General features: G+C 51.9%; 1 protein-coding gene across 3 annotated transcripts; it reads left to right on the top strand.

Moving 5' to 3' along the window:
- Nucleotides 1-26,884, top strand: TMEM268 (transmembrane protein 268). Of its 3 annotated transcripts, none has more exons than XM_040631789.1 (9): nucleotides 1-60; nucleotides 4,421-4,608; nucleotides 9,562-9,671; nucleotides 12,357-12,464; nucleotides 13,563-13,712; nucleotides 17,183-17,293; nucleotides 19,359-19,439; nucleotides 20,576-20,761; nucleotides 23,985-26,884. In XM_040631789.1, the coding sequence occupies exons 2-9, from the start codon at nucleotides 4,500-4,502 to the stop codon at nucleotides 24,162-24,164; spliced, it is 1,035 nt and encodes a 344-aa protein (XP_040487723.1). In that variant the 5' UTR covers nucleotides 1-60; nucleotides 4,421-4,499; the 3' UTR covers nucleotides 24,165-26,884. The 3 variants fall into 3 exon arrangements, with proteins under 3 accessions (XP_040487723.1, XP_008697070.1, XP_040487722.1); XM_008698848.2 differs by lacking the exon at nucleotides 1-60 and adding an exon at nucleotides 251-384; XM_040631788.1 differs by lacking the exon at nucleotides 1-60 and having other exon boundaries at nucleotides 3,525-4,608.
- The last annotated feature ends 827 nt before the right edge of the window (nucleotides 26,885-27,711 follow it).

The following is a 27,711-nucleotide window of genomic DNA, read 5'->3' on the forward strand; positions in this document are numbered from 1 at the left end:
GGCCCCGACCTTCCGCGTCCCCGGGAGGCGGGGGCGGCGGCGGCGGCGGCCGCGCGGGCGGTGAGTGTGCGCGGCTCGGGGCGCGGTCCCGGGTGGCTGCGCGGGCACGGGCGGCTGCGAGCCCAGATTGGAGCGGCGCGGCCGCCTGGGCGTCCCCTCCCGGCCTGGGGTCGGCGGCGCCGGCCCGGCCCGGCTGTCCGTGCGCCTGGGGCCGTGTTCCCGTGCGTGTCGGGCGTGGGAACGGCTCTCGGGCGGCTCCTGGGGCGCCGGGGCCGGGGGCTGGGGGAGGGGATTTCCGGGGAGAAGGAGCCCCGGGGCAGCAGACTCCGGAGAGGACTTGAAGGCAGAGACTGGGGTGAGACAGCTGCCCAAGGCCAAGGCCAGGTGTGGTGGGACATCCCGAATGAACCCTGTTCCGCTCGGACTCTGTCCTGCGCTGGCTCTTTGACCTTGGGTAGTTCACTTTCATTTCTGGGTCTTAATTTCCTCATCTGCAAAATGGAGAGCTAGGACCCATTGTCTTTCAAGGCTTTTCCTCCCTAAAACTTCTGTGACTGGCCCTCGTATGGCTTTTTGTTGGGGCTTTCCAACTGAACAAAAACAAAACCTGATTTTTGAAAACTGTAAGATCTTTCTTGCTCTCTCTCGCACGTCCATCCCAGTGAGGCACACGGTTCCTGGGGAGATCGGGCATTCCGTCTCCAGAAATGGAGACCTTTGCTCAGGGCCTTATGGATATCTTCCTTTGCAGGGGCTCACCAGCTAATTAAAAAAGAAGCATGACTGGAAGGTCTGGTTAAAATGCAGAATCAGCAAAGGAAACTAAGGAAACCGGGGAGTGGATGACCAGTTAGTTGCAGGAGCCTCAGGGCTGTGTTCTCTTGCTGGCTCTGCCTCCACCCCGGTGTCTGGTTCTGTCTCCCAAGTCCCCTGGGGCTGGTGCAGGGCTGAGCAGAATGGCGGTCCCAGGACACACTGGAAGGTGATGGGTCCACATCCGCCCAAGGCCAGTGTTGCCAACCCCCCTTCCACCCTTTGCAGCCTCCAGGTTGGACCAGCGGCTGCAGGGTGAGTGCAGAGGGCCCTCATTGGGCCCATCCTCGCCTCTGGTCTGTACCTCTCTCTACTTGGCAGTCCCTTCTCTCACTGACACCTTTGCAAAGCCTTTCTCCCACCCCAGGGTACTGCCTGCTCCCACCTACTGCCTTGTTTGGTCATTGTCTCTTTTTTCTCTTTTTCTGAGTTCATCTTTCCCACCAGATGGGATCCGCGGCAGGGAGGGCTGACCAAGGACTTTATTGTTTATTTTTTGACTGAGGACTTTAGATTTTGTTTTTGGCGTTTGAGTTGAGAAAGCACAGGGCCTAGCACTTCAAGGTTCTTAGGGAATGTTTGTGGAGTAAAAATAGTAACAACCGTATTCCTTGGGTGATTCCTGTTTGTCCAGTGCTGCTCTGAGTGATTTACATGCGTGAACTGTTCTAGCCTCGGTTACCGTATCATCTCCCTTTACATGTAAAGAAACCAAGGCAGAGAGAGTTAAGTAACTTGCTCCAGATGACACGGGTGGGAAACAGCAGGACTGTACAGGTGCTTTTTAACCATGACTCGTTATTTCAGATGAATGAATGAATTCCGGTCGAGACTTTGCAGGAGGCTAATTGCGCCAACTGGGGTGCTGGGATTTCTTCTCCGAGATGAAGCCTAGTTGTGGGATTTTGCAACTCACGGAAACTTTCACGGGGGGCGGGGGGGGGATATCTGGGCAGCTCCAACTTGTGGGTGGTCCCTCCTGCCTGGAGGAGGGGAGGGAGGGTGGGCTCTTGGGTCCCACGGGCCTCTCTGGGACTCCAGTACAGCTTCTCTGGGCTGCAGGCTGCTAGCTAGGACACCCCTGGGATGTCTGGGAAAACTGGGTTTTCTTGTCTGGGAAATGGGCCTAAGGATTATATTTGCCTCGTGGGCCCAGGAGGCGAGCAGAGGAGGCAGGGAAGGGCTTCTGAGATTGTTGAGATTGCCAACTGCAGGGCAGCCTTTCTTGGGCTGTTGTTGCTTTTATGCCTCTTGGGGGTGCAAGCTAAGAGGAAGGAAGGGGTGGTGCTGACTGGTGAATGTTCAGCAGTATTTGGGAATGCCTGCTTTGGGTAGGCCTTGGGCCAGGGGAGGGGGAGAGGGGATCTCAGAAGCCAGCAGGGGTTTGCTGTATGTGGCACCTGGGAGAGGTGGCCTACCTCAACCCTCTCTTTTTTCTTTCTTTCTTTCTTTTTTTTTTTAAAGGTGGCTTAAAGAACAGGCTCAGAGACAGCCAGACCTGGGTCCTGAGGCTCAGGGTCTAGGAATTATGGACTTGGACTCTGGAGCCACTTGGCCTGGGTTCCCCTCTTAGCCCTATAGCTCCCAGCCACCCCACCATGAGCTGGTTTCTTTACATCTTTGACTCTCAGTTTTCTCTCCTTCTGAGGCAAGAGGCCTGTTGGGTGAGCAGGGTCCTGGATGTCATCCCTGTGTCTCCTTCCGTTATCCCTGCGACCCCTGTGCTGGGTGGGACTCCCTGAAGCTGTTTTACAGACAGCAAGGCTCAGGGAGTTAAGTACCTTGCCACAGAGCGTGTGGAGGGCTGAGCAGGGATTCAGATCCAGGCTCTTTGGTGTTCGAGTCCTTGCTTTTTCATAACATTTTGTTGCTTTCTGGCCCCAGAGCCGGGTACGGGGGCAGGTGTGCGATACTTGGTAGCCAACGGCTCATTTTTGTGTGTTCGCGGTTGGTGGCGGGGGCTCCCAAGCGATCTTCTGGAGCTTAAAGTCACAGCGGGCTCCAGGTGCCTGCAGCTGCTTGGTCACACGGGCTCCCCACTTAGAAAGCCGCCCCGTCTCCTGGTGGAATGCTCTGCTGTCACCATCTTGAAATTCTCCACATTTTTGAACAAGGGACCCCACATTTTCATTATGCACTGGGCCCCACAAATTGTGTAGCCGGCCCTTTTTAAAGGAGAAATGGAGGGCAGTGGGGCAATGGGAGTCAGGCTCCCCTTGGTAGGGGACCGGCGCAGTGGCGGTCAGCCCTCGGGCCAGCTTGGAACCGAGCAGATGTGGGCCGACTGGACACTTGTTTTCAACCAGCATCGGGAACCACGGCAGCAAAACCCAGTTCTACTGCACTTTCCACCAAGACGGTCAGCCAGGCTGGCGTGTCATCCCAGCGGCTCAGGCATGGTTTTCCTTGGCGACGGGTGATTCTCAGGGCCCTAGGTGGACACGTAACAGAAAGAATAAGTGTACAGGCTCCAGCCAGAGTGTGTGGCACTGGAGACTCCTCTTGGGCATCAAGAAAATCCCCATGAAGGACATTTCCGCTTTACAGACGAGTGTTTCAGGGTCCTGATCATGTCCACTGCGCTGTCACTGACCCAGCTCCCAGGGCTTTGGAAAAAGCATTTCCAAGGTCTTTTGGAGCTAGATGCCCGGAAGATGCATTGCTTTCCTCACCCCCCTGTTTCTTGTCTCCTTATAGATAACAGGAACCACTTCTGCGTCACTGACAGTATTTCTCTTTTTGCTTTGGCCACCTGGAAGCTCCAAACCAAATTCTTGGCTCAGGCATGGCCACTGTGCCAAACCTCTAAACAGCACAGCGAAAGCCAGTATTTGCAGGATGCCTCTTTTGTTGCACTTGCCCTTGTCTGTGCTTTGTATGTATCGGCCCACTGATTCTCTGTAGCCGCCTTGTGGGGAAGATGCCATCGTTTGAGAATAGGGAGCTAAATCTCGTGGAAGCTAAACCACTTGCCCAAGTTTACATAACTGGTAGCTAGTAGAAGTGTAGTTTACGCTGATTAGTCCAAACCTGGAGCCCATGCTCTTCAGCAGAGACTTCCGCTGCCTCTGCTAGGGACCCTGATTACCTGAATAGCTGAGTATTTTTGTCCTTCGTGGTTGTTGTTGTTATTATTATTATTGTTTTTGTAATCTGTATTCCCCACCATGCTGATTGTTTTTCATTTGTATTTTGTAATGTCTTCTGGGAAGCTCTTTGAGATCCTTTGCATAAACAAGGCTTCCCGTGATGAATATACTGGTCCTGCACCTGGTTGCCTGGGGTGCGTGGGGCGCTCTCTGTAAGGGAACGGAAATCCCAGATGCCTGGGAGAAGGGCCTGCTCGGTTCATGAGTTCCTGGTGAGTGCCTGGATGTGTCTGAGCTGAAGACCCAAGACCAGAGGGAAGTTTTCAGTTCGCCGCTGGAGGAGGGTTTTCTTTCTTCTTCTTCACTCCTGAGAATGTCCCTCAGCATGGCGGAAAGAGCAAAGGCAGTGGAAGGATGCTCTGTGGCTCTCTCTGGCCTTGGGATGACTTTGGCCTTGGAGAGGCCAACGAGCCCAGCCTGCCCAGGCCTGAAGTTCTTTCTTGTGCTGTTTTCCGAAGGCAAGCAGAGCTGCGTTGGCCGCTCCAGAATGAACCACAGCTCCAAGAAGGGGAAGTAGAGCCCAGCTGGCTCTCTGCTATGGCCTGTGACCCACAAGCGGGCCCCAGCGGGGCACCCAGCCCATTGTCCACCTCCTCTCCTGGCTGGAGTGCCTTGCCTGGAGGGAGTCCTCCGGGCTGGGGGCAAGGTAAGGTCATGACCCCTTTTTCCCCTTCCCCTCTCCCCAGGATGGGGAGCTGGACTCACATAACACAATGGAAGGGAGGGGAGTGGAGGGCACAGAACGGCCTTTGGCTAGGGGTGGGCACTTTGGGATACAGTTGCAGGCCAGTCTGTCATTTCTACCCATTCTCTCTATCCCCATCTTGTTAGACCTAGTCTCTGTCACCTTCTGCTTGGACCCCTGCCACCGAATCTTCCTAGCTGATCTCGCCTCCTTGCCTCTTCCATTTATATGGCATTTAGAGAGAGCTTTTAAAAATGCAGAACAGACCATGTCGCTTTCTGCTTCGGTGTTTCCCACAAGGCTTAGTGTGAAGATCTGTCAATCACCAGCTTGCGAGGGCTGCCTTAGTGGCTCCTGCTGCCCCTCTTCTCCGTTCCTGGCATGCTGTCCTGCCTCAGGGCCTTTGCATCTGCTGTTTCTTCTGCTTGTCATACTCTTTCCTTGCCTCTATTCTTCTGATTAGTTTCTAGTCCTGCTTCAGAGCTCAGTTCAGATATCCGTTCCTTGGGGAATCCTAAGTCAGGACTCTCTGATATAGTCCTGCTTCTCCCCACAGCACTTATCGTAGTCTGTAATGAAATAACGACCTGTGTCATAAAGTGTTGAATGTCCAGCTTCCCCAATAGAGTGTCAGCTCCATGAGAGCAGGGGCTCTGTGTTGTCTTGTTCATCCCTGCATCTGCAGCTCCTGGCACAGGCTTGGCCCATAGTAGACGCTCAGTAAGTATTTTGTTGAGTGAACAGAATGAATGGGCGGCTGGGTGTAGGCATATTGAATTGTGGCTGGTTACTTAGATGATTTGAAACTTGACTACCTGAAAACAAGGATTTTGGGGCGCCTGGGTGGCTCAGTCAATAAGTGTCTACCTTCGGCTTGGGTCGTGATCCCAGAGTCCTGGGATCAAGCCCCGCAGCGGGCTCCCTGCTTGGGGGAGGGGGGAGGCCTGCTTCTCCCTCTCCCACTGCCCCTGCTTGTGCTCTCTGGCAGTGTCTCTCTCTGTCAAAAAAACAAGGGTTTCTTTTACTACTGCTGGTATTGGGAAAGCAGTTTACATACCCACACACGTGCACACCCACGCACATGCGTGTGCACACACATAAAATGGGATGAAATAATTTGCTTTAGAACTTGAAGACATTGCTCCACTGGTTTTTGGCAAGCCAGTTCTTGCTCCTTTGTAGAAAGTTGCTCCCTGCCACACACGCGTGCGCACACACACACACCCACACACACACGCACACACACAAGCACACACATGCACATGTGTGTGCGTGCCCACTTCTTTGGTAGCTTTTCAAGTTCTTTTTCTTATCTAGGTGTAAAAAAAGTATCTCTAAGTGGAGACTTGCTGTTCCCACTCTAAGGAACAGATGAGAGAGATTATTGTCAAGAATCCAGGAGCTTGGTTTGAAAGGCAAACAAAGACAAGGCAAAAAGTCTTCGCGTTGCTGGGGCAGGCACGTTTCTCGGGGTGCAAAGAGCCAGGCTAGGGGAGCAGTTGATGTTTCGCAGTCCTGGTGCCCTCCCTGGTCCGTGTGGGTTTTATGTTCTATGCCGTGAAATGCAGAACTCATCTGGGGCCCCGCCTGGCCTGACTGCCTGCGTTTTGGGCACGGCCTGGGCTCCAGCTGCTTCTCTTTCTGACTTTCATTTCCCCTGGTAACTTTGGGCAGGTCTGTTCGCCTTTCAGAGGCTGCGTTCCCTTTTCCGTGACACTGGTGTCCAGCTTTGAGGGCTCTCAGAGGATGAAACGAGATTGGGCCCATGCAGCCCAAGCTCCGTGCCTGGAGCCTGCGGAGGGCTCAGCACCTGGAAGCTCTTCTTATTTTATCTGATTCTGTCTTCTTTCTGCCTTTCTTTTTGTCCAGTTTCTCTCATTTGCTTATTTTTAAGTCTCATTTTATGATGTTATCTTGTCCTATTTTACTTTGACGAAGTCCCCTTAAGCCCTTCCTGGAGCAGGTGTGGGAGGGTAAGAACAAACAACTAAATCCATGCGACTAAATTCACGCACGGATTGCTTTCTTGTAACTTTTGAGTCCTGACAAGCTGGCTTTTTTTTTTTTTTTTAAAGATTTTATTTATTTATTTGACAGAGATAGAGACAGCCAGCGAGAGAGGGAACACAAGCAGGGGGAGTGGGAGAGGAAGAAGCAGGCTCATAGCAGAAGAGCCTGATGTGGGGCTCGATCCCATAACGCCGGGATCACGCCCTGAGCTGAAGGCAGACGCTCAATGACTGCGCCCCCCAGGCGCCCCCTGACAAGCTGGCTTTTTAAATTGGCAGGAATAGTGACCAGTTACGTTGCGCCAAGCCTTTATTTTCATCCTCTTACTTCTCTGTAAAGTCCTCTGTGGTGGATATGACCCCCCTCCAGGTGAGGACGCCGGCCAGAGATTCAGGTCACTACTTCAAAGCTCCTGTGTCAGTGAGAGGCTGGGCTACACTTTGAATCCTAAAGCTATCTAGCTTGTGCTTTCCCTGCTTCGCCACCTTGCCTCCACACCCCTCACCTCTTGCGAAGACCTTTAAAAAAAAAGAAAGAGGAAAGCAAATAAAGCTCTTTTTGGGGTCGAATGCTCTGTCACCCTTGAGCTCATAGGCGATACCCCAGGGCATAAAAAAAGAACCCTATTGGAGTTGGGGACCAGAGTTCTGTCCTATCCACAGAGCCCCTGACACATTTATGTGTCAGACATTTATTTAGTGCCTACTGTATGCAACCCGGCTCAGGGGATAAGGCGATGAGTAGAACCAGTATGGGAATACATAGTCTGGTGGGGAAGATAGACTTTAATCAATGAAGTAAATACATATGTAAGCAAATAATTGCATATATACGTACTTATCTCTAATGAGACGAGCAGTTCCAAGGAGGTGGTTAATGAGTTGGGATACCCATGAAGAGTAGGATTTCAGTGTGTGAAGTCCGGTGGAAGTGTTCTAGGGAAAGGGAATGGCATATGCAAAGGCCCCGGGGTAGGAGAGAGCACTGCATGTTCCCAGAACAAAGGAGGCTGGTGTGGCGAGACACAGAACTGAATGGCCCAAGCAGGAGGCTGGTTGTCCTAAGGGCTGGGAGAGTGTGGTAAGGAGGTTGGTTTTTGTCCGTAGAGCCCCAAAAAGCTATTGGAAGTTCTTTACCCAGAGGATCAATGTCCTCCAGTTTGAGTGCTGGCTGCTATGTGCAGAGTGCATTGTAGGCGGGAGGAGTAGGTGTGGAGACACCAATGAGGAGGCCACCACAAGGGTGCAAGGGGAAGGGGAAGGTAGCCTGGCCTGGGCTTGTGGTGGACATGCCAGGAGGTGCGTGGTATTGAGAAATGCCCCCTGTTGGCAGGGCCCAGAGAGGGGCTGCGTGAAGGGGTAGGGAGTGTGGGTGGGCCAGGAATTCCCAGGAAGGCAGGACTAGTCATTTTGCTTTAAAGACCCAGGTATTGCCCAGAGCTAGCCTCTGAGGGGACAGGTTTGGGCCAGCAGATAACACATTTATGGTTGATCTCTTCTGTCCTGCTTTATCTTCTGAGCCTTGCCCACAGAAAATGTGCCAGCACAGCCAGTCCCCAGCCTTGCAGGGCCGAACACTGGCTTCCCCCCCGCCTCCACCCACCCCTAGCCCCGTGGTGGCTGCTGCCCTGACTTGTGGCTCGCAGGGCCTCAGGCTGTGGTGGAAGGAGATCTCGATCCTTCTGTCCAGAGTCTCTCTATTCAGAACTGAAGGTAGATGTGGCTTCATTCCGTGGCCGGTCCTCCCTGGGCCTGAGGGGGTTTCAGTCCAGGGCTTTCACCCCAGCCGACCTCACTGGTCTGGCCTCTTGCCTTCTCTTGGTCCTGTGGGGAGAGTTTTGATAGCCATTGTGGCCGGGCTCCGTGGATGTGGCCTGTTTGTGGAGGTTAGGCTTCATTCAATTGGTGCTTTTGAAATGTTGAGTGAGTTGCAGATACCCTGGGGCCGGGGTCACCAGTAAACCCGTGTTTTGTGTGGCTGTTGTAACAACTTGCCAGCCACATCGTGGCCCCCGAAACACAGATCCGACTTCTCACAGTTCTGGAGGTTGGCAGTGTGACTCGCGTCCCTGAGCTGCAGCCCTGGTCCGCCTGTCGGCAGGTCTGCTCTCCTACAGGAGCGGGGGGAGAGTCTGTTTCCTTTTCCAGCTTCTGGAGGCCGCACACGCTCCTCGCCCGTGAACCCTCCTCCCCCTCCCGAGGCAGCAGGGTTCCATCGCTGTGCTTTGCTTCTCCCCATCACGTTGCTCCCGCCGCCTGCTCTGGTCGCCTTCCTCTTGCGCTTTTAAAGACCCTTGTGATTACATCCCCCGCCCCCCCGCCCCCCCCTGCCGACAATCCAGGAAAATCTCCCAATTTCAGGCCAGCTGATTAGCAACCTGGATTCCATCTGTAACCTCCGCTGTCCTTTGCCGTGTAAGGTAACGTGGTCACAGACTCTGCGGAGTACAGCGGGGACATCTTTGGGGGTTCATCGTTCTGCCTACCCCAGTCGGACTGAGCCCACCGGGAGTGTAATATTTGGGTGAGCTTCCTTTGCGGTGATCATACAAGTGTCTGATCCGTCACCTTCTCCATGTAGTTAGTTGTCCAGTCTCTGTTTAGGTCTGTTGTGTGATGGGGAGCTCGCTACCTCCCGCTCTTCGTGTGGACAGCTCTCCTTGGCAAGTTCTTCCTTCTCTGGTCTGGCCTTGTGTCGGATGGCCTCCACGCTCTGGTCCCAGTGCTGCCTCTGCAGGGGTTTCTTGTCAAGTTCAGCGCTTCCCGCACAGGGATTCAGGGGCCGCCACCATGCCCCTCCTTGCCTTGAGAAGGGTCTCGCGGCCAGAGGAGGGGATGCCGTCAGGCTCCGGGCTCGTCCACAGTAGTTCCCACCAGCCAGGTGAGGCTTCTGGTGTGCTTTCAGAGCTCCGCAACGGCCAGGTCCTCACGGTTCTCCGGATCGACAATACCTGTGCCCCCATCTCCTTCGATCTGGGCGCTGCCGAGGAGCAACTGCAGACCTGGGGCATTCAGGTGAGTGCTGATTTCACTGAGCCCCTCTGCCATTTTGCCTTCCTTCTGTCCACCCACCCGTCTGCCCGTCCATCCATCTTTTCATCCAGTTGTTCACAAAATACTCATTCGACACCGACTCTGGGCTCCCTAGGGTAGGGGGCGGGAAGGAAGACATATCACAGAGATCCCCTCCTCTCAGTTACTTCACCGAACAGACACGTGTTCCGGGGCGCCCATCCTTTGCCAGGCTCTGAGCCGGGCGCTAGGTACCATGGGGGTGACCAGGACCCGGCACAGGTGCTCACGCTGCTCGTAGAGCCCAGCGCGGGAGATGGCCTCTCGCCGCGTAAATCAGGACAGCAGGACCTCAACGCCGCCGTAGAGGACGGTACAAGGCGCTGAAGCCATTCACGGGAGAAAATGATGAACTCACCCGGGGGGAGCGCTGGTTCGGAAGGCGTCATGGCGGAGCAGATGCTTAATCTGGGGTCTTGAAGGGAAAATAGGAGTTTGCTGGGTAGACCGGAGGAAGGGCATTCCAGGAGAGGGAACTGTATATTCAAAGGAAAAGCGCCTGAATTCATTCGATGGTAATGCCGTGCTTTCAAGCATAGTGATTTGAGGCACAGGCTTCTCAGCCCTGCTTCCTGCCTGTGTGACTTTCAGCAGGTGACTTCACCTCTCTGAGCGGCAGCACCAGCCTTTATAAAATGAGGGCAGTATTCACACCTATAACCTAGGGGTTTGGGAAGGGGAAGGAAACAGTGCTTGAGGAGTAGTTGGTATCTGTCTGGCACGTGGGACACGTGCTATGCAGTGTAGGTGTCGCTGTGGTTATAGAGTAGCGCTAGGGGTGGTGGTCTCTGTTCCCGAAGCCCCCCCACGTCGCCAGGCCCTCCCCTGCACCGCCTGGGGGGACCAGTTATGGAGGGGAAAGACCCTGCTGATGTTACTCTGAAGATTTTAGAGTTCACTTCTTCCAAACGGAATTGCATTCCTGTTTCAATCAACATCTCACCATTTAAAGGGAAACTTTGCAAATCGGCGGTCCTAACCCCACACCAGCAGCAGTGGCTGGTTTATCATCCCGCAGTCCCTTTCAGCCTTTGTCCAAAAGAACATTTTTCTTCAACTGTTGCCTGCAGATGGGGTTTTCTTAAGTGGGGAACAATTTACGTATTATTCTGCCGTGTTCCTGAACATCCTCTTTAATGGTTAAATTCTGTTTTCTTTCGCAGTCCGCTCTTGTAGGGTCTTTATGGGCTATGACATTTTTTCTGGGGCAGGAAGATGCCAGTTTTCTATACACACATCTGTCAAAGTAACACATAACCGCTGGGGTAGGCAGAACAAAGGTCCCCCCAAATGTCCATATATATGTACACGTTATACATACACTTACTTTACAGTCTACGTGTTAGACTTGTATCTGTGGTATGGTATTTAATACGCAAGCCACCCCTACAAGGTAGGTATTCTTATTACCCTCATTATGCAGAGGAGGACCGTGAGGCTCAGAGAAGTGGGGTTCCTTGCTCCAGGTCACATGGCCCATGAATAGAAGGGCCAAGGTTCGGACCCAGGCTACTGACTCTAGGGCCTGTGCCTTTTTTTTTTTTTAATGTTTTTTTATTATATTATGTTAGTCACCATACAGTACCTCCCTGGTTTCTGATGTAAAGCTCGATGGTTCATTAGTTGCGTATAACACCCAGTGCACCATGCAATACGTGCCCTCCTTACTACCCATCACCAGCCCATCCCATTCCCTCACCCCCCTCCCCTCTGAAGCCCTCAGTTTGTTTCTCAGAGTCCGTAGTCTCTCATGCTTCACTCCCCCTTCTGATTACCCCCCCCTTTCTTTATCCCTTTCTTCCCCTACCGATCTTCCTCGTTCTTATGTTCCATAGATGAGAGAAATCATATGATAATTGTCTTTCTCTGCTTGACTTATTTCACTTAGCATTATCTCCTCCAGTGCTGTCCATGTTGCAGCAAATGTTGAGAACTCGTTCTTTCTGATAGCTGAGTAATATTCCATTGTATATATGGACCACAACTTCTTAATCCAGTCATCTGTTGAAGGGCATCTCGGTTCCTTCCACGATTTAGCTATTGTGGACAATGCTGCTATGAACATTGGGGTGCATATGGCCCTTCTCTTCACTACGTCTGTATCTTTGGGGTAAATACCCAGTAGTGCAATGGCTGGGTCATAGGGTAGCTCAATTTTTAACTTTTTAAGGGACCTCCACACTGTTTTCCGGAGCGGCTGTACCAACTTGCATTCCCACCAACAGTGTAGGAGGGATCCCCTTTCTCCACATCCTCTCCAGCAATTGTTGTTTCCTGCCTTGTCAGTTTTTGCCATTTTAGGGCCTGTGCCTTAACCGATAGGTTATCATGGGTCTGCCGTGAAGCCCTGAGCCTGCAGGATCCCCCCCAAGGCTGTCCTCCTGGATCTCAAGTTGTCCCACCTCCCCAGTGGCACCCAGCCTTCCCTGAGCTGAGGGCTGCATCCTGTGTTCGCCAGTCTGAGTGCTCTGAGCTACTCATTCTGCCTCCCGGGGTAGCCTGGACTGAGCCTGATCCCCCTTCCACCTGACGGTCACATGAACTGGAAGTGACTTGCTTGCGTGCAGGAAGGAGGTGGGAGTGGTTCTCCATGGCTGATTGGTCTCTTTCCCTCGCACGGCCAAGCAGGTCCCTGCCGACCAATACAGGAGCTTGGCCGAGAGCGCCCTCTTGGAGCCCCAAGTGAGAAGATACATCATCTACAACTCCAGGCCAATGCGGCTGGCCTTTGCTGTGGTAAGGAGGGAGGGGGGCTGCGCGCAGACCCTGCTGCGGCCCTCTGTGGCACGGCTGAATTTGGCATTGTGTTCTGGAGCCTGTGGCTGGTGGTCCAGCTGCCTGGGATGGAGCAGTACCCACGGGCCTGGATGCGGGGTAAGGAAATCGGTGAGAGAGAGTCGTAACCAGATCCCCGTGTAAAGGACGAGAGGCCGAGCTTATTAAGGACAGAGCTTGGGATTGGGAATCGAAGGACCCACCACTGAGACTTTGAACTCAGTGTCTGGCTTTGGTTAAGACTTGTCTTCTCTCTGGGACTTGGTTCCTTCATCTGTTCAACAGATGGGTCCATTTCAGCTCTAATCATACATACATGAGTGTGTATAAACATGTACGTGTATGTTTGTGTATATATATGTAAGAAGATACATGCATATAAACACCCGTATCTGCATATATATACATACACACACATACACATACATACGTAGATACATATGTCAGAGCCAGTATTTGAACCCAGGCAGTCAGGTTTTAGTACCTGTGCTCTTACCCACTCTGATCTGCCGCTTCTCTGTACGTACGCAGGGCCCAGTAGCACTCTTGACTCCCACGTCTGCTGCCAGGGAAGGGAAGGGAAGGGAATGGCCACTGGCGTTTGTTAATTCTCTAACAAGTGCTAGACTGTTACACGCGTCCGATTAACCCTTATAACAACCTGTGAAGCAGGTATTATCCCCATTTTACAGATGAGGAAACTGAGGCTCAGAGTGTTGTTAATAGCTTGTCCAAGGCCACACATAGCTGTTGAAGGATCAGTGTGGGTTTCTGACTCAAATTTATCTCGCTCCCGGGCCCCCTGCCCTCTTCTGCTTTATCTAAAATCAGGGTAAGCAAGGATTCGGAGGAACTCTCCTGACCCCTTTCCTCTACTGTTGCTTATGGACAAGGAACAAGGGCTCCTCCTCACAGACCCCGATCTGTCCGTTCCTGGCCCTGTGAGCTCTTGGTCTCCGAGGAGGGCGTCAGACGTGTCCGAAGGGTGTCTCCCTTTGAATGGAGGGCTTCGGTCGAGCACCGGCATTCCTGATCATGCTCTTTCTCTGTTTCTTGCAGGTTTTCTATGTGGTGGTGTGGGCCAACATCTACTCCACCAGCCAGATGTTTGCCCTGGGGAACCACTGGGTGGGTGTGCTCCTCGTGACCCTGGCGGCCATGAGCCTGACCCTGACCCTCGTACTCATCTTCGAGAGACACCAGAGGAAGGTGAGCTGTTCGGAGACCCCAGCCATTTTCCCTCCAGAAAGGGTGCGCTGGCAGGAGAATCCCAGATCCCATCTTTCTCTTTTCCCTGCCTCAGAGAATTTCCCGAACCATGACAATTCATGCGGGCCCTTGTGCCCAGTGACTAAAAGAAATGGAATCACATGTGTGATTAATTCCTCTCTGTTTTTCCTTGTCTAATCCCTGGGGGTTGTTTTTCTGGAAGTGAGCTGTGTTTTGAGAGAGTCTGGGACGGGGGAGGAGGGCACTTGGGGTTTACCGAGCCCTTGCACGCTAAGAATGGCCGAGCTGGCACTTAGATCCCAGGCCATGTTCTCAGTCAGTATTCGACTGCGTTGGCGGTCTGCAGATGGCCGCCGTCTCCGATGACAACGTCTCAGAAACATAGTGGCTTAAAACAACGCCATGTATTATCTTAGAGTTCTGTACTTCAGGGCTGCGTCCTTTCTGGAACCTCTGGGGGAGAATGTGTTCCCTGCCTCTTCCAGTGCCTGGAGGCCCCCTCTGCATTCTCTGGCTAATGACTCTTTTGTCCATCTTCCAAGCCAGAAATGGAGGGTCTCGTTCTTCCCACATCTTTGACTCTGACTCTTTGGCTCCTTCTTCCACTTTTAAGGCCTCTTGTGATTGTGCTGAGCTGCCAGGATCATCTGGGACAAACTCCCCTTTTTTAAGGTCAGCTAATTAGCCACGTGAATTCTACCTACCACCTTAATTCCCCTTTGCCGTGTACCACAAATGGTCACACGTTCTGGGGCGTAGGACTCAGGCCCCTTTGGGGGCCGTTACTCCGCCTGCCATACCTTTGCTGTCTTCCCAGCAGCTTAGGAACTCCCCTAGCCCCTGGCCCAGAGTTGGGCTTGGAGATCCCTTCTTGCCCCGCTCGGGAGGAGAGGGATGCTGGGAAATGTGGTCAGAGTTTGGCGTAGGAATTCTGCTTAGTTCCTGTGCCCATAGGGACAGCTAGGAACTTTATGGCTTAATCATCCTGAAAAGATCTTTGTTGGGCTTTGCGACAAGGCTGACGAAAGAATGCTGCCCTGGGGCTCGGTTGAAGCTTTCCTGGCTCTTGTGCTTGGCATATAAAAAATAAATTAAGCTGACTGCCCCTGCAGCAAGAAACTTCTCTCGGCGAGGGGAAAAAGCGAAGTATCCTGCCTTAGCGAGGGCCAGGGAACTACCTGGCACTTGTTGGGGGCTTCAAGGCTGCAGATGTCATGCACGCCGTTCCGAGAATGCCCGCGGTGGCCATCCGCCCTCTTCTCTGCCTCCCTCATTCAGCTGGTATTCATGGCACAGAGATGAAGACCCCGTGTCTTTACTCATAGGTGCAGCACGGAGGCCCTGGGTGTGCAGTGACCCTCCTGTCATCAGTGTTTGCTCGTTCAGGGAACCTGAGACTCTTTCACTCCTAATAATGACCACCATTTAACGAGCACCTACTGCGTGCTCTGTGTTTGGCACCTGCTGCCTATGGCCCCCAACCAGACAAGAAGGCAGAATACTTCTGCCGTTGGCTAGCTCTGTAAGCTGGGGTAAGTTATTACTTCACCCCTTGGAGCCTTTGTTTCCTCATCTGTAAAATGGGATAGTAATAGTAGCTCCCACAGGGCGCCTGGCTGGCTCAGTCGGTAGAGCATGTGACTCTTGATCTCGTGGTTGTGAGTTCAAGCCCCACTTTGGGCGTAGAGCTTATTACATTTAAAAAAAAATTGTAGCTCACTCATAAGATTATTGGGAGAATCAAATGACTTAATATGTGCAAAGTACTTATAATAGTATCTGGTATAATGTAAAGGCTCAGTAAGTATTAACTATTAGGGTTATTGACTCTGTTTGCCAGTGGGGAAGCCAAAGCTCAGAGAGGTTAAGTAACCAGTCTGTGGTCACACAGCCTTCTGGGGTCTTGCCTCAGCTCAAGGATTTCTTCCTGCTTGAATCCTTCATCACTCGGGAACTTGCAGCACCCCCTTCCTGACCACCATTGTCCCTGTCCCTGTCCTACTTGTACCACAGCATCCTTGAGAGCCTCAGCATTTTGCACACACTGCCTTGTTTTCCCCTTGTTCGGGGCGTCATTAGCCCTCCTCAAGATTGGAAGGTCTGTGAAGGCACACAAGACCCCGCCTTGTATCACGGATGGAGTAAAAGCATGTTGCTATAGCATGTGGGAAGTTCCTAAAAATACTCATTTGTAGCCAACGAGGCACAGGGGAAAATGATATTTTTGACTCAGTATCATCGTTGAACTGATACCATGAGCTGATGGGCATTGCATGTTCATTCTTCCAGGCGTTCTAATGGGTTGGCTCATTTCATCCTTATCGTGAGGGCGTTTTTCTCCTCTTTCAGAGATGAGGACATGGAGACGGAGATGTGGGGGTAATTCGGCCAAGGTTATCAGGTGGTGAGAGGCAGAGCCAGGGCCTGAACTCCCGGTGGCACAGGTTTCGGAAAGGGTGCCCAACCCTCACTAAGGCTCCAGGCAAAACATAATGTAATCACCCCATGTTTTCATAGTCATGGCATCCCTGGAAAATTCTGTATATTTTAGACCCATTTAAAAAATAAAAAAAACACTTTAGGTTTCTATGTCCAATGGAGCTGGGTTGGCCGCTCAGAATCGTAAGTAGATTTTTCACCTGTGTTCACACCTGGTGGGGAACCTGGAGTCCGGGTAGGGTGGAAGACTGCTCTTCCGAGTGCGGGACCGTCTCTCGTGGGACATGGCCTTCAGCGGAAGGCATCCCTAGTCCCTGTCCCTAAGTGCCGCATTGCCCGTCCCATCCCTGTGACAACCACAGGGCCTTCTCGCATTCTCAGAAGCTCCCTGCAGGAGTCCTGCCCTCCTGGGGACTGATTGTCCTTGATGGGGTCATCATCTAGTTGTGTCTCTAAATCCTTATGGGGCCTCTACCCCAAACCAGCACTTTGGGTCCCGACACCCCCAGCTCCCTCCGGCCTGCTTATTAGCATCTGCTTAGCCAGCTAGATCCATGGTGTCTGGTTGGTTTGGGTAGGAAAGAGGGGAGATGGATTCCCAGATTCCCAGATGTCTCTTAGCGCACTGGACTGTGTCCCGGTCACTGGGTTGAGAGCTTCACACACACAGTCAAGTTCAAGCTCACCACATTCCTAGGAAGCAGGGATACCCTTTCTCCTTATTCTACAACTGAAGAAAGCAAGACTCGGGGAAGGAGCATAACTAGTCCAGGGCCACACGGCTGGGAAGTAGCAGGGCTGGGCTTCAACCCGGTTCTATCTGACACTATTGAATTTATTGTCCCCAAAGCCTTGCAATCCCGTTTTATGGGGGAGGTGATGGCTATGTCTCGAAGATCAGGATTGCCCCATGGTGTCTGGAGGCGGGACAGAGAGTGGGTATTGCTCAGGGCCCAGGAGCTTCCTGGCAGCGTGGAGATCTGGCCACGAGACTGGTGTTTGTCTTACAGGCCAACAGCAACACGGACCTTAGGCTGGCGGCTGCCAACGGAGCGCTCCTGAGACACCGGGTGCTGCTGGGGGTGACGGACACGGTGGAGGGCTGCCAGAGCGTGATTCAGGTACTGTGTCTGGGAGTGAGCTTGGCTTGGGGGCCCGCATTAGGGCTGGGTTGATGGGAAGAGGGAGCCCCAGGATCCCCCAGTCTACACGTTCTCTTGGGGTCTGCTAATGAGGCAAGCGTGGATAGCCCTGCCCTTTCTCCCTGATCCAGCATTTCTTCCTGGAGACCCATCTCTGGGTGGTGACCTGCAGTCTAGGAGCTGCACATGGCAAGGGCTGGAAGGAAGCTTGGAGACCGTCTAAGCCATGCCTCTCATTCAGCATTTATTCAGCAAACAGAGGGGGCCTCCTCTGGGCCAGGCCCTCCTTCCAAGGGCACTAAGGGGCCCACGCAAGGTTCCTGGAGAGGCAGGTCAGACCCTGAGGCTTTGTCCACCTGGCTCAGTCATTTTCTTTGTTCCAAGTGCACTGGGGAGATCTGAAGTGACAAATATGAGGTCACACAGGGGGTCTGGGACACAGGTCATAGGTCTCCTGATCCTGGCTGGCCTCTGCCGGCTGGGATTGCTGGATCTCAGCGCCACATCTGCCTTCTCACCGACCCCCCTCGCCTGGTTGGAGCCCAGGGGTGGGCATGTGGGTGGGGCCTGGGAAGAACCTCCTTGTGCACGTGACCTGTTCATCCTACAAATAGTTCTCGAGAGCCTCGTATGTGCCAGGCCCTGTTCTAGGTCCTGAGGCAGCAGCAGGGCACAGACATGCGTGGACCCCTGTGTTACGGGGTCTAGCACACCCGAGATGGGGTAGGGCACAAGGGGATCTTGCATGACACCGTGTGTGTATGTGTGTGTTGAACTCAGTGACATCACGAGATTTGTGGCGTTCAAGTGTGACGTCACAGATTGGGAGCTCCTGGAATCTGGGGGTCCTTTGAGCCTCATATTTTCCCAAATCCTTTTTATGGATTGGCACATGGGAGTGCCTTGGCCAGTGTTAGCTGAACGCATGGACAGATGGATCATTAATGAACAGATGCATCCTTTAAAATAATTGGGGCTCTCTTTTGAAATAAATAACTAAAAATATAACTTCAGTTTCAGAGCAGTGTCTTAGGATGGGCTGATAGAGTATCTTGGATTTTCTTTTGCAGCATCGGGGATGGGTAGGGGTGGGGGTGGAGGTGTCCGGGGTGAGTCATGATGAAACAAGAGTAGCCATGACCTGAGAACCATTGATCCAAGCTGATGGGAAGCCGGAAGTCAATGACTTCATTTGCTCCACTTTGTATGTGTTTGGAAAATTTCGTAATAAAAAGCCAAAAAGAAATTCATCTTAAAAAGCTTCCCTTGGGGCGGAGACAATGGGAGAGAGTGGTCATCAAGAGGGATGCCACCCTGGGTCTCATGGGTCAGTCACTGGGAGCACGGAGGTCTGGGATCCAGAGGAAGTGGTTGGAGGCATGAGGCGTGGGCCACCAGGTCCTCACAGAACTTCAGCTGTGACGTGTGGCAGGTATGGACCCAACAAGATGTAATGCGTGAACGAGGAGGGTTCCGGCCTGGCTGTGCTTCACCTGACCTTCTGGGGACCTGTTGTGATTGAGGAGGAAGGGGAGTAATGGTGAGGTAAAAATTTACCCCACTCCCCTCCTCCCGGAGCACCCAAGTTGCATCTCCTCCCGCCTGGCCGTGAGCAGTGGGGGTGGGTGACTGAGGGTTTCACTCATCTGCCTGCGGGGTTCCAGACCGCAGGGCACCCCAGTCCCCGAGGAGGAAGGTGATCGCCCCAGATGGACACATGATGGCCAGGATGGTTTGGCGTTTCTCTGGGATGCTCAGTGACTTGGAGCAAGTAGGCTGCAGCCATTTGGAACAGCGTTTGGCATTTTCCAAATGCGCAGGCAAAGCCATGTTTCTACCAGCCGTACAAGGGAGTCTGTGCTGCGTATGAGGACTCCGGGAGAGAGGGCGGTGGCACGGCGCCACCAGAGACCGGCATAAATGTGCTCATCCCCGGAAGGGCGGACCTCCAGCGAGGAGGCAGGAGGTGGAAGGTAGTGTCAGGGACGGAGAGTTCAAGGTCGGGCTGGCCTCGAGCCTCCACCGTCATGGCTTCTCTCCCCAGCTCTGGTTTGTCTACTTCGACCTGGAGGACTGTGTGCGGTTTCTGTGTGACCACATTCAAGAGATGAAGACGAGCCAAGAGGTAAGGCAGCGTAAGTGAAAAAACAAGCAAAAATAATCCAGGAGGCCAAATTGTACAGATCGTATGTCCTTAAGGTTGGAAAAATGTCTACGGAAAGGAAGGAAGAATGCCTACGTGGAATCAGTGGTTGTTTCTGCCTAGGGAATTGTTACTTCTTAACTAGATTTCTTTTTTTTTTTTTTTTTTTTTAAGATTTTATTTATTTATTCGACAGAGATAGAGACAGCCAGCGAGAGAGGGAACACAAGCAGGGGGAGTGGGAGAGGAAGAAGCAGGCTCATAGCAGAGGAGCCTGATGTGGGGCTCGATCCCATAACGCCGGGATCACGCCCTGAGCCGAAGGCAGACGCTTAACCGCTGTGCCACCCAGGCGCCCCCTTAACTAGATTTCTATTAGTCTCCTTTTCAACTAATTACATTTTCCACATTTCCTAGAGTGTGCATGCAATTTATTGATAACAATTATATTAACAATTAATAATAATAATCCTAATAATGATTCTGGCAGAGGGCAGTACCAGGTCTTTAGACGACTTTCACTTGTTTGAAGTGCCTTCCTACCGTTTATGATCGGGGTGTTCTTGCTCTGATCTCACACACCCACACAGCAGGACACTGAGCCTCTGAGAAGTCCTGTGCCCCCCCCCCCGCCCCAAAGGCAGCCACGGGGCCAGTTGGTGAGGCCGGGTTTGGAGCGCAGCCCTCCTGTCTCCGAGCCCTGGGCTCCTTCCCTGGGATCAGCCTTTCCCTGGGCCCTGAAAGTGCTGTCGTGGGTCTTGAGGTCAGGATTGTGGTTGAGCCCGATCCCAGCTCATTCATCCTGTGTGGCTTTGGGCAAAGCCTTTGCGCTTTGCTCATCTGCAAGGTAGAGCTCCAGACGCCCGTGACCCAGGCTGCTTTGAAGAGCAAAGGAGAGCGTGGAAGGAAAAGTGTTTGGGAAGCTCTCAGAGACTGTAGAGAATTTTGTAGGCAATTATCTGACTTCTCGAATGTGGTTCCAGATTCTCCTGAGGTCAGCATCTGAGTCTGTGGGTGGGTCCCTCCGCCCTCTGTGGGTCTACAGCCCAGGCAGTGACTCAGCCTCCAACTGGACTCCCAACTCGGGACACCGTCCACGTCCCCTCTCTCTTTTGCAGTCCTTGCTGAGAAGCAGATTGAGCCAGCTCTGTGTTGTCATGGAAACCGGAGTGAGCCCCGAGACAGCCGAGGGGCCTGAGGACCTGTTGGAGGAAGCCCCTCTCCTGCCCGGCGGCCCTGACTCCGAGGAGAGGCCCCTCATGCAGGCCGAGCTTCGCCAGCTTGTTCCTGAGGCTGAGCCAGAGGTAAGGGGCGCCGGGGCTGGTCAGGGCCGCCTTCCCCCCCAGGACGCTTGTGTGGAGTCCGTGTGGGGCCTCGGGCTGTAAATCCCAGGGGCCATGACTTCACTGAGTGGGTCGAGGCCGGACAAATCTTCTAGCCTACTAGTTTTCGATATTTTTTTTCCTATACTCTAGCACTTCAAAAAACAGTTTATAGGAGTAGTTTATAGGAATAGTTTCTACTTCCCGGTTTTTCTCCCCCATGTTTTAATATCTTGGATATTCTTTTTGGTAGTTCCATGGGATATCTAGTTGCTGTTGATGGGTCGTAGTCTACCTAGCCATAAACATGTTCATGAATATTTGGGTCATTTTTAAAATCTGTTTTTCAATCATTCTGTCATCTATCCATCCGTCTACTTAAACGGTCGGATTTATAAATCTTACATGCATTTCTGTTGAATCCCAGTGCCCCCAGCCCCAGAGCTCTGTCCCGTCCTGCCACCCAAGCTCTCTGTTGGGGGTGACTAAGTGCTGGTAGATCAGATATCTGATAATGTGCTTTTTCAGCTTGTGTCCTCCATGAGAACAGACTCACTGTCTGGGAGACATGCACCCAGGGGGTGACCTCAGGCGTTCTGTGATGTGAGGACACACCTGCATTTTCTTTTCAGCCAAAAGATTTGGGGATTAAAGGCCCAAACCAGCCCAGATTTTCCCTTTTGCCTTGGTGGGGAGTAAGGGGGTCAGGCAAATGGGACTCATCAAAAGAGAAAATGATAAATATATTAATCTCTTCACTTGAATCCCACACTTTATTTTAATTTTAATTGTGTTTATTTAATTTATTTTATTTTTTTAAAAGATTTTGTTTATTTATTTGGGAGAGAGACATCGAGCGCACAAGCAGCGGGAGGGGCAGAGGGAGAGGGAGAAGCAGGCTGCCCACTGAGCGGGGAGCCTGATGTGGGGGCTCGATCCCAGGATCCTGAGATCATGACCTGAGCCAAAGGCAGACGCTGACCTGACTGAGCCACCCAGGTGCCCCCACTGGCTTTTTTTTTAAAGAACAGAAAAGATTGATAAGGTCGTGTACTTTATTGTGGCATGCCTGGGTTTATGTGACCTGGCCTGTTAAATCTGATGGGTTTTTAAAAATTATTTTTTCAAACTCATTCAAACCAATGGTAATACAGTATCCTGTCATGAATATCAAGTGTGTGTGCACATGTTTTTAAAGTATCTGTCCTCTATAGCTTAGGGGAGATATATTCAGTGCCCGAGTCTCAGCATGGGCCAGACAGATGGTTATATTTCAATAGGAAACCAGCGCCTGTGTAAGACAGAGAAATAGTTACCCCCTCGTACCCTGGAACAGAGTTCTTATCATACATAAAATCCGTCGGCATACCCTCCTGGGTATGGATTATTTTTCCTTCTTCCTGGTCGGGTGAAATAAGCTTCCAAGAGGTCAGCTGACCTGCCCCAGGTCACGGAGCTAGGGAGAATATAGCCTAGCCACAGGCGGAAGCCAGCCCTGCGAATTCTAAGTACAATTCTCTTGCCATAGTTCTTTGCTTCTTACACGCTTGATTTTAGAGTAGATTGGCCAGGAGACCAATCTGAGTTAGGGAGTAGGAGACTACGTGAGGTTTTCAGTATTTTTCTAGCACCAGGGGTGACTCCAAGAAAGCACCAACCCTCCAGAGCTAGGTGGAGTGTCTGCTTTCTAGAATAACGATAATGATGATGGTATCGGGGACACTGAGCGCGGGGTGGGGGGCTTTCTATCGATTAGTTCCTTTAGTCCTCCCTCCAGCTAGACCAAGTAGGTGCTGTGATTTTCTCTCTTTTACTGTCGAAGAAAAGGGCGCAGCAAGGGGGAGTGACTTGTCAGGGGGTGTCATGGGGTGCCCAGCGGAAGTGCCCACTCCGCCCCTTGGATTTGGAAGCCTGTTCTCAATCGCTGACTCCCCTGACGTGAACAGCCTCATGTGGCCCGCACCTAACTGTATTACATTCACATGGACGCCGGGATTGTGAAAAAGGCTCAGTGCCACGCCGACGGGACCGAAGCATTTCGTCTGGAATCCCAACTGCCAGTCCAACAAATGGAACTTTAGAGACCAAATGGGTTAATAAGAGCATGCATTAAATCCAATTTTTTAAATTCTTTTTTTTTTTTTACTGTTAAAAATTTTTTTTCATTACGGTAAAATAGATATAATAGAAAATTTGCCACCGTGACCATTTCTAAATAAATGCACAATTCAGGGCCCTGAAGTGCATTTGCACTGTTTTGTGACCATCCACATCAGACATCCCCAGAACCTTTTCATTTTCCCAAACCAGAACTCCATACCCACGAAACACGATCCCCCTTTTCCTCTTCCCCCAGCCCCATTCTACTTTCCGTCTCTCTGAATTTACTACTACCTGCTTCATATAAGTAGATATATATACGATATTTGTCTTTCTTGTGAAAGATCTGCTTTTTAAAAGCAGACTCTTAACTACGGTAGGAGTACTTGTCTCGAGAAATCCAGCAGGTGCTTGGTATGACTTGAAGGATCCTACCATCATGGGGATGATCTGCTCACCCCACCCCTATTTACTAATGATTTTCTTCAAATGCATTACTTTGACCCCATGCACTTTATTTATTTATTTTTTAGAGATTTTATTTATTTATTTGACAGAGAGACAGCCAGCGAGAGAGGGAACACAAGCAGGGGGAGTGGGAGAGGAAGAAGCAGGCTCCCAGTGGAGGAGCCTGATGTGGGGCTCGATCCCAGCGATCCAGGATCACGCCCTGAGCCGAAGGCAGACGCTTAACAACTGAGCCACCCAGGCGCGCCCCCGCCCCATGCACTTTAAAGTCTCACAGTCATTTGAAGCTGGAAACAGTGCGCGTATGCGTGTGATTGGTTGGTATAAGTCAGTGGTCACTTCTCTGGTGCTTTGAGGCTCCGTAGCTTTTTTTGTGGTTATTCTTATTGCTTCTGATTAGGTAGGTCACCCACCTTGGAGGTGGGGAAGCTGAGGCTGCAGGCACCCCACCGGGTGAGTAGCGGAGCTGGGGGTCCCGACCAGTCTAGATGTCTCCCAAGAGCCCCAGGCGAGGAGCTGGCAGGGTTCTTCCCAGCGAGCCTCACTGCTGGTCCAAGGCTGTGAGGACCGCTTGGCTTTGCCCTCGTGCATTCGATGCTTCTCGGTGGCCCTCACTCTGCTCCCCTGCCTCTTCCAGGAGATGGCCCAGCAGCTGCTGGCAGTATTTGGCGGCTACTACATCCGGCTCCTGGTGACCTCGCAGCTCCCCCAGGCAGTGGGGACACGACACACAGACTCTGCGGGGATTCCCTGCCCCTGCCAGCTCATAGAAGCCCATATCCTGGGCACTGGGTGCTGCCCCTTCCTGGCCAGGTGACCTCGGGAGGAAGGCACCCGGCTTCCTGCAAGACTCGAGGTGAGACATCCGGAAGGCTAGGAGCCCCAGCCGGCTGAAGGCGAGCCCCAGGTGAGGAGAGAAGCATCTGGGAGCGCTCTGAAGAGTGTCAGTCACGTCAGCAGCAGGGGTATCGTGCTCACTCCAGGACTCTGCCCAGAAATGCCTGTTGACATCCCATGCTGACCCCTGGCCTTTTCAGAAGCTGCTGCTTGCCGAGCTGGTACTCTCAGTGTTGTTTAGAACCGGGGCATGGATGGAAGGCTGCACTCGTATGCCTTTCATGGTTTGGAGAGCCCAGGAAATGTGAAGAGGACCCTACTGGGCCAACCATGTGTCCAAAGCTTGGTCTCAGGTGATGCTCGCATCCTCAACTGCTTCATGTCAGATGGGGAAACTGAGCCTTGGAGAGGACTCTGCTCTCTGTAGCATTGCTGTGGGCCTCTAGGAGTCCTAATCTGAGGGAAGGAAGTCAATTCTCAGAATGTTCTCCACTTTTAAGTTTCTCCTGCCCTATATTCTATGAAAACCCCCGTGTTGTTTGCTAGCACACAGACTTCCAGGGGACAGAAGAAAGAGACCAACAGCATGTCACTGACGATGGAACTCTTTGGAAAAGATCGGTTCTGTCTGCTCCGAGGATGTGTTTTGTTTAAAGGCATGCGTGCTTGTGGTTGTGGTTTCCTCGTTCAGGCCTAGTGCCACAGTCCTCTGTTTCCTGACACTAACACTGTCCTGGAATGAAGCGATCTGTCACTCGTGGCGTTCCATGAAGAGCTCGGGGGCGTCTGGGTTCTCTGCTCCTGAGCAAGTTTGAAGACCAATTATTCCATAGGCCCAAATCCAGAAGACCTGCCCTGGCAGGCAGAGGCTTCCCCAGCCTCCAGGACCCAGCCCTCATCTGTAGTTTTAGCTTCATCTCCCACAAAACTTCTTGCTAAGTTGAAACTCTTTCCTGGACTAACATGTCTATTCCATTGTGTCCGTTGAACTCCTGTGCATGCTTCAAAGCCCAGCTTTACTTGCCCTCCTTCAGGAAGCCTTTCCACATAGAACATGCCCTGCTTCTCTGCCTCCTTTAAATTCTTAACGTAGCTGCTGCCTTTATTGAATTTTTATGTTATTCTGTTTTCCTGTGCACACGTGTGTTTTTTCACCTAGACTAAACTCCTGAAGGCCAGAGATCTCACCGTTTAATTTTTGTGCACGGCCTGGACCTGCTAAGGAAAAACACATCCGGTGGATCGAGTGCTTTGTCATCTATGTAGTAACGTTTGCAGATTGCCCTATCAGTTGAATGCTGAGGTTGGCCCAGACCTGGGTTCTGGTCCTGACTGACATTTCCAGCTGCACAGCTTTTGGTCAGTCCTCAGTTTACTCCTCTCTATATTAATGGGTATATAGTAGACAGGTTGGATGATTCTTGATTGCTCTTCCAAAGCCAAAGTTCTGGCTTTTTCTGTTCCAGTCTAGCCCTCGGCCTATCTGTTACATTTGTATCTACGTGCAGAAGGTCCTCTAGCCTTGCGTGACCGAGGTGTCCCAGACCTATGGGCCTTTGGACAGAACACGGGTCTAGGGAGCGGGAGACCTGGCTTCTCATCCCAGATACGCTACTTTCTAGAAGCATGGCCGTTGGCTACGCCACTCACCCTGTCTGAGGGCCAGTTTACTCCTTTATAAGTGGCTCTGGTGAACATGAAAGGTAATCATGTGGGTGACTTGCCGTGTAAGAGACCAGTCTGACCATTTGCTTTCTCTGAGCCAGAGAAGAGAAATGGTGCACGTAGACCCACCCTTGGGAATGGGCACTTTACGACGTTTCTCTTTAGCCATTTCTCTGAGGGCAGCTCTGTGCAGTAGGAGTAACCCACGGAGGCAGTCGTGCCCTTCTCACCTGCCACAGGGGACATGCGGGCTGGGAACGGGGTCTGCAGAAGCCGGTCTTTATCATCCCCCCGTAAAATCCTGCTAAGTCTTGTAAGAGAATAAAAATGTGTCTGTTAAATGACAGAGCAGCTGTTCTTCCATTTCAGGGCTTACTTACAGACCCTCCTGGAGGTGTTCTTTCCTGCCTTTCCTCTCCAGAGTTTCTGCTGGTCTCACCTGGTGGGCGGAGCATTCAGGTGTGCCCCCACCTGCTTCCTCTGCGTCTGCCCCTTGGTTTCCTCATTTAGAATATTCTGTGATCGCTGCCTTGCCTACCTCCCAGGGTTGTGTGAGGATCGGAATCCATAAATGGACACGCGCTTTGCTTGAAGGATGTGTGCCCAGGACAGGCACGGGGGCGGTGCGGGCCCTGCTGTGTCTTGATGTGGGAGTGGAGGGCGTGGCTCAGAGCGTGGATTCTAGACTGACTCAGATCTGGGTTCTGCGCCTTGGAGCAGCGTCCTTCCCATCCTCGGGTGTCACTCCTGGAATGAGGATAAGAGTACCTCCTTGGCAGGTACTGTGAAGATTAAATGTAAAGTACTTGCAGCTTTGAGTTGCAGGCTTGAGTAAGAGCACAATAAATTGTTGGTATATATATATGTATGTATATATATATATTAAATCTCTCACTATGTCTTGTATACCACAGATGCCCAGGATATATATTTATTGATGTAGTAGGTCATTAACAGTTAATGTTTATTCGGTCTGCATCAGACCTCATTTACTCCAGCACCGTGGGGTGTGTTTATGTGAATAAAGCTTCTAGTGCAATCTCTCTGAAATTCAGTACCGGGAGACAGTGTTGCAGCAAGCTGGTGACTTTGGGCCAAAAGCTCCCCCTCTCCATTCCTCCTGTGCCTCCACTTCCCCACCCATAGGGAGGGTATGAGAATAGGGGATTCACTGAGGTTTTGCTTGGGAAGTACAAGGTCTGGTCCATAGTATGGTCCAAAGTCAGGGCTCCATCCATGACCGCATTTCTCTGCAGCTGCTGCGTGCTGTTTGCTCCCAGTGTCTGTTAGTGTCGGCTTAGACCTGCGTTGTCAAATCTGCATCCTTACCCATTCCGGGTTGTTTGTTCTACCAGTGACTGAGGGAGGAAAATCTCCAAGTATGATTGTAGATGTTCTGTTTTGCCTTTTACTTCTGACACATTTTTTTATTACGTTGTTTTAAAAAAAATTGAGATGTAATTCACATAGCATAAAGCTCACTGTTTTAAAGATTTATTTATTTATTCCAGAAGAGAGAGGGAGTGTGTGTGCATGTGAGTGAGGGGAGGGGCAGAGGGAAAGAATCCCAAGCAGACTCCATGCTGAGCGAGGAGCCCAGCGCAGGGCTTGATCTCACGACCCTGAGATCACCACCTGAGCCCAAACCAAGAGTCTGACACTTAACCGACTGAGCCACCCAGGCAACCCCCAAAACTCACCATTTTAAAGTATACAGTCAGTGGTTTTCAGTATATTCACAGGATTTCATGACCATCACAACTATTGAATTCTAGAACATTTTCACCACCTTCACCCCTCCCCCCCAAACCCCATACCCATTAGCAGTCACTACCTATCCCCCCTCTCCCCTATAATGGAAT

The sequence above is a fragment of the Ursus maritimus genome, unplaced genomic scaffold (genome assembly GCF_017311325.1).
Source record: "Ursus maritimus isolate PB19 unplaced genomic scaffold, ASM1731132v1 scaffold_17, whole genome shotgun sequence".
Lineage (NCBI taxonomy): Eukaryota > Metazoa > Chordata > Mammalia > Carnivora > Ursidae > Ursus > Ursus maritimus.